The sequence below is a fragment of the Centrocercus urophasianus genome, unplaced genomic scaffold (assembly GCF_019232065.1).
Source record: "Centrocercus urophasianus isolate 14NV4802_14NV808 unplaced genomic scaffold, USGS_Curo_1.0 seq_37, whole genome shotgun sequence".
In the NCBI taxonomy this organism is placed as follows: domain Eukaryota; kingdom Metazoa; phylum Chordata; class Aves; order Galliformes; family Phasianidae; genus Centrocercus; species Centrocercus urophasianus.
In genome coordinates, this window is record NW_024884944.1 from 961,077 (window position 1) to 967,721 (window position 6,645).

The window sequence follows — 6,645 nt, forward strand, 5'->3', positions numbered from 1 at the left end:
ATGACTACAACGAGGCACACGGGTTTCTCGGCTGGGCTGCGGGGTTTGATTACAAGGAGCAGCAAAAACTGCTCGGGGTTCACTGGAAGTGTTTCTCTCAACTTTTAGGTTCTTTACATCCCGACTTTTTTTGTTAACACCGGCCTTTAAAGTTTATTTCGCTGCAGTTTAATAGGTGCTGCGCCCAGCGGTCCCGTGTATTTCTCTCTGTCGGAAGCAGGCTGCGATTTTGAGCGCGTTTGCTTAAAAATGGGGGAAATTGAAGGGGAAAGAGCATGAGGGAGAGATACGGGCGCCCGTTAGCTGCCCCTCGATAAAAGCACTGGGAAGACGGGTTTGTTGGCACAGCGCTACGCCCTCGGGGTTCCTCTTCAGCGACGTGGTTTTTGTAATTCACACGCGGAAACGTGAGAAAAGACTGAAAAATGACTTTGAAATGTGATCTGATTCGGTCGCGAGCTGGCTCGCCTGTGAGGGCGCACAAAGAGGTGTTCGCGTCCCCGCCGAATAATGAGATTAAGGCTCGTTTTTAACCCGATGCGTGTGATTTCTTTAAAGCCACCAAAAAAAAAAAAGACAACGCCGGTGTTGTGTGGATGCCCGCAGGGGCTGCTTCCCCCCCCCCCCCCCGCACACCTCTCCGCTCCCCCCGCCGCGCTGATTTTCCCCTTCCCTCGGATGTTTTCTTCCTCCTAAAATCCCAGGTGCTTACCTTACCGTGCCTAGGAAACTCTCTCGCGTAACAAAAACAACAACAACAATAACAACAAAGAATCCGAAGAATTTCGATATTAAAAAATGGCTGTGGCGAGGTCCCTGGCCACTAGGTACGGGTCTGAGTCTGTTTTCCTTGGAAATTGGGAGGAATGCTAAACGGCTCGTCTAGCAGAGAGTAAATTGTGTGCGGAGCTCTAGGCACGGCTCCCAAGTTGCCCTTTCACCCCTTCACTTTATATGTTCCTCTTATTAAGGAGAAAAATGTTTCAATATGTTGGAATTTGGGGCAAAGACGGGAAGGAGAGAAAGAGAATAGAGAGTGGAAGGACATTTTCCAAATAGTTTTGGTAACCCTTCTGGGGTTACATTGAACATCGATACCTTATGAAAATCCTGGGAAGTTTCTCCCCCAGGTTAGTGCAAAATATTGCACACCAGCCCTTCCGAAATGGCAGCGTGGACCAGGAGCGTTTTCACCGCTGGGAAAACACATCCCTGACTTGAAGACGTTTTTTTCCTTTTCTCCCTAAGATTGTTTCTCTTTGATGGGGATTATTAAGTAGCTCAGAGGGTCTGGAGGTCTTGGCTTGCAGAGAGAAATTATTGCTGTGGTGCAGAATAGGCTGGAGATGGTTCCTTCTCGCTTCTCCAGCCGAGTGGGGCTGCACAGCCCGCTGAATGCAGCCCGTGCTGTTTGCAGTTTTGCTTCAGAGGGAAACGGGTTAACTGCTCTCAAGGTAAGAGTCAGGGGGAAAAGCGCAAAGTAAGGAACGATGATTTTAAAACGGATATTTGAAACTTCCTTATTTAAAAGGGGGATTTAAAGTAGCACTTGAGCTCCACTCAGCGTCTCTTTTCGGCTTGACTCCTCAGCAATATTTTTTTAAGAAAGTTGTGAATTTTTTCTTTTTTTTTCTTTTTTTTTTTTTTTTTTTTCTCCTTCTTCTTTATAGTCGCAAGTAGCTCCAGGCAGGCTCAGTGGGCGAAGATGTCACATAGCCGTGATTAACCTGGGGGAGCAGCTGAAATATTGATAAGGGGGAAAACGGAAATCAAATGAAAAGTAGAGGGCACAGAAGAGAGGGAAAGGGAAGCACGTACTGGAGCTGCGAGCGCTGCAGAAGCCCCCTGAGGAAATGCCTGGTTGATGCAGCCTGTCTGGATGGGCTGGGAATTCTGACTCCAGCGCTGCTTTGGATCTAACAAGTTTAATCTCTCCTTTGCAAAACTGCAGCGGCAGGGTAGTAACCCACAGCTGGTGGGGAGTTTTGGTTTTGGTCTCAACCTGGATCTTTACAAACTGGTCTGCCACTGGTTGAGGGGAAAGGGTATCAAAGGTGAGTCATTTAAATAATAGTAATAAGGCTAAGCGAGAGGTGGATCTAAAAGTAGTTTAAGAGGCCCTTTTATGTTTCTACCGATGCTGGCAGGGTAACGCGATTGATAAATAATCCACAGCAGACTTCTTAAGGCTGGTTCCAAATATGCAGATGTATTTATTTATACGAACACGCGTAATTGTAAGAGGGAGGTGAGCGGGGGTGGGGGAGCGCCGACGAGGGGTAAAGAGGGGAGCAGGGGAAACTGAGACGGGAATCCTTGACCCTAGAAAATTTACTGGCTAAGGCAAATTGCCTTGTCCCTCGACTCTGTCTACCCCCACCCCCCTTGAAAGTTCAGAAGCAAAAGAAACTGGAATGTGTTAGGAGAGAGGACGACAGGAAAAAAAAAGAATTGTACTTATCAGAAACACATTGCCGATTTTATAATCAGTTGCCCTTCTGTGCCAGCTGGCCGCGTAATAAATGCTTTAAGAAATCAATAAAAGGGGGGCGGCGTGCAGATAGAGAGCTGTTATTTTCCAGAGCTGTTGGGCTCTTTGCCTTTTTCCACCTTTCTCTGCTGCTCCCCCAAAGCAGCAGCCGCTCCGCAGGGAGCGCCGGCACCGGGAAGGGCGCACCGCACTGCGCGCCCATCCGCAGCGCCCTGCGCCTGTTTGTCGTCCTGTAGTTTTTCCTCGGTAAACCCTGGCCGCACCGACCGACCCCACGGAAAAAGCGGCAGGACGGCAGCGCTAAGAGCTGCACGCTAAGAGGGGGGTTCGTGCTCTTAACGACGCACTAATTACTGCAAGCTAATCGTTCTCTGGCGCGTTCAAAGGGAGCTGCAGACCCTGAGTAGAAAAAGTTGTCAGACCTTGCAGTGGCTACAGATTCATTTTCCCGCATAGCTTTTCGTTTTCCACGGCCGTAGTTAATCTCTGCAATGATGACCGGGGGGGTAAGGGGGAGAGGCAAAAACCTGCTCGTCGGGAGATCAAGTCTTAGAAATACAGCGTATACAGACACACAGCAGACAGATGCACTGCGCTGATGTAAGGCTGAGATAAAGCAGCGCCGTGTTTGAGAAACGGCACTCTCCGAAATGGAAGGACTGGGGATGACATCTCTGGGTTTTTAGCGCTGTGCGGAACGATATTTCCGTTGGCTATACTTAAAATTTATTGTTTAATTATTGTTGGTGAGAAAGGTTCTTTAAATCAATAGAGGCCGGCAGGCTAATGGCTCGGCATGGTTTCAATGAGCCACCAAAGGCAACTGCCCTTCGTTCAGCCAAGTGAAACCCTCGGATACAAGTCAATAGGGTTAACTAGTCTCGACATGAGAACATGAGTATTTCAGATGGCTTTTAATTGTTGGCTAAGAAATTCAGTTAATCAAACGTCAGACGTTTCCCTCTGCTCTGGCCAGAAGTGAAGAAGGCACTTTTCCTGAGGGGGCGAAAAATCCAAATGCAAAAACAAACAAACTGTTGTTGAACATGGAAACAAAGCCCTGCTTTGTGAAGTTCTGAAGCCCAATAGTTGACATTTAGTTACTGCGGTGGAAGCTCATCTGTGTGCACTTAAACGCTCGATGACTTCTCTTTAAGTAGTAGTATTAGCCTTACTTTGTAAACGTGCTTTGTTTCTTTACTTTTCCATGCAGATAGATTAGACTTTCTTTTCTATTTTAATTGCAGATCAATTTTAGGACCTTTAAAAATCTCTGTTAAACACGTAAGGATGTTTCAGACTGTACCAGACACTTCGTCTTACGTCAAGGTAAGACATGACAGCATCTTTAAACAGGTAATGTCCAAAGTTACAATCCTTCAAAAATTTGCAATTGTTTGTATCGATTGAAAGTTTCATTCCCATTCCCAGTGAACTCAGTTGGGAAGAAAAAGAACCTTTGGTGGGAGAGGGGTTAGCGTTGCAGTTCTGGTTCTGGGAGTAGGCAGTGCTGAGTCCAAAGCTGACTCGTAAGAGATGTAACAAGACGTCGAGGTGCTCTTGTCCTGCACAGTGCACCGACGGTCGGCTTTGTGGGTGATGCTGTAACCACTATTAAGTGAGGTGTCCTTAATCGCACGATGGTCGCGCCTTGTTCCTCTGCAGTGGGTGTGATGGTGGTGGTGTGCTACTGCTAGCACAGCAGTTTCGTCAATTGGCTTCCAACTGATTTCCTAGGTACCATTTAGTATTGATCTAAGGCTAAACTTCATTTGGTGTAACTCTACTTCTCTGCCACCACTGAACTCGATACGAAGATGAAATGAAAAGTTCTGGCTTTCAATGGTATGTTTCTAAACAGATTCGGGAGGGAAAAAGAGTTGCATGGGTTAAAGCAAAACATCTCTTTCAGTTGCTGAAGAAATGGATTGTCACAGCAGGCAATGCTTTGTAAAACTGGCATTTCTTTCACAGCATCACTTATAGCTTTCCTCAATCAATTCAGTAGGAAAACTGACTTCAATTGGTGTTACTGGTAATGGATACTGCCACACACTGCTGGAACTTGCATTCTAATCCTTGATAATATATGTATTTTTATTTTTTTTTTCATTAAAATGTGAATCTGAGAATGTATTTCAATGTGCCACTTCTGGCTCTTTCATAAGATTGAAACAAATTCCAAAGAAGAGCTGGCACAGCCTTGTCCCTTTATAACTCTATTGAGCACTATATTATATTTGACATCATATAGTTTTTTTACCACAACAGTTCCCAAGAATGTAAATAAACCAAGCCTGGGACATCTGGGTTACACGTTTAAGGCAAACCCTGCATGCAACAGCACTTAGGGAAAATCTAAAACACAAATGTCTTCTCTCCCAGGCTGAAGAACTGCAGAAGGGTGTTAATAAGAGCTGGGTGGGTGATTTGTAATGAATAATTTATTACAGGAATTTTCTCTGTCTCTTTTTTTTTCCCCCTTAGTCAGTGATCCATGTGTCAGTTGTGATTTTCATGTGCATGCACTTCATTGGAATCGACTCAATTCCAATTGAATTGAATGCTGAATTGAATACTGAATGATTTCTGTGTAGGATCCCTAGGCCACAGATCATTTTGACAGTAGTTTTTTAGAGGTATTGATACTGGAAATGGTGGGAAGGATCCCAGCTCACATAGAATTACTTGCATTCCCTGATTGGATGAACCTGTGCATCTTTCTGGACAAGGGTTCTAGAGAGAATTGTACCAGGAATAGTGAAGATTCCAGATGGGGTTCATATCCCCCTAGGGTCACAGTCACAACCCAGTGTTTCAGGGAATGCTGATGATTTAATTTTGCTTATTAGATTCATATGACTTTGGACCAGTTTCTGGAAGAATATAAACTCTGTGCATTACAAATGAAATTAAAGTCTCAAGAAAAGGGATTCAGTAAACGTTCAAGTAAAGTAATAAATGATGCAGCCTGGGCTCAGCTTTAGGACTGACTTCTCTTTGGTGTTCTTACGTGTGAGAAATGATCTTAGTGTTCCGTTCACAATGAAGAGATGAAGGCCCTTTGACATCCTCTGTTATGGTGTCATTGCCTTTTATTGCGAGGCAAGATCCAGCTGCTGCTGCAGTTAGTAGCAAGACTCCTTTTGAATTAAGTGGAACCAAGATCCAGGCCTAAATAACTTCATATTCCAACCAGGTTGAGTGAGTCAACCCGTAACTGTGTCAGCATAGCCCTCTTGGTTTGTATGATCCTGCAGGCAGCACGCTTGGGCAAAGCTCTGCAGATAAGTGTGTTTTATCCTCCAGGAAGAACTCCCACAGCTGGGCGTTCACCCGGTGTCTCAGCAGTGCTGGGACGGGTGGGCTGCGTGATGCTGAACTCGGCCTCTTCTTACAGCCCTTCATCATCAGCTGCCATCATTCTGTCTTTGGTATTTTGTCTGTAAAGCTTCATTCACGCCAGCGTCACTGGGGAAATAATTTGTTCCTGTGCTTAAAAACGCAGCAGAGTTTTGAAAGGAAGCTCTTAGGACTGATCTGAAGTTCTTTTTGAAGGCAAAGGAGACATCTCCTATGGAGCTGTTAAGCTTTCAGTTGAGCAGTTCAGTACAGTGATGCAAAAAAAGTACCTTTGTATCTCCTTGAAGTCAACAAAGTTGCTCTTAGAAGTAAGAATATGCTTAAATGCCAAAGAATCTGAGCCTTGAACACACAGGTTAAGTCAGTCTCTGGCTCCTCTGAGTTTGATGACAGTTTCCACTGACTTCAATGCACTCAGGGCCCACACGGTGATGCTGACTGAGTCTGGCTTCTTGTAGAACTGGCATCGGCTCAGGATCCAGGCAGAGAGTCAGGAAGCGTGCACACTGACCCCATCCCTTCTGGCACTGGTTTTCCTGAGCAAGGCACTTTGACTCTGTTTCAATTTCTCCATCTTTAAAGCGTGGATGAAAGTGCTGTGCAAGAAGGAAGCACTGTTCAGCTTTAGATAACGCTTACTTTCTCATTGCTGCTTCTCCACACTCATCTTTGAGGATTTACCAAGTTGTGGTGAGGCATTTAGAAAGCAAGAAGTTAAATTCCAATTCTTTCCCTCTACCCACATCTTTTTTCCTTTTCTCTTTTTTCCTTTTCTCTTTTTTCCTTTTCTC

The 6,645-nt window shown here is 45.2% G+C and overlaps 1 protein-coding gene across 2 annotated transcripts in view; it reads left to right on the plus strand.

Moving 5' to 3' along the window:
* Positions 1-1,682: 1,682 nt before the first annotated feature.
* FLI1 (Fli-1 proto-oncogene, ETS transcription factor) overlaps positions 1,683-6,645 on the plus strand; it is an 82,167-nt gene continuing 77,204 nt past the window's right edge. Inside the window, exons 1-2 of one of the 2 annotated variants that reach the window (XM_042831991.1) lie at positions 1,683-2,054; positions 3,739-3,847. In XM_042831991.1, the coding sequence (XP_042687925.1) occupies positions 3,782-3,847 (66 nt within the window). In that variant the 5' untranslated portion in view covers positions 1,683-2,054; positions 3,739-3,781. The remainder of the gene's footprint in view (positions 2,055-3,738; positions 3,848-6,645) is intronic. The other variant, XM_042831993.1, reaches the window with a different exon arrangement.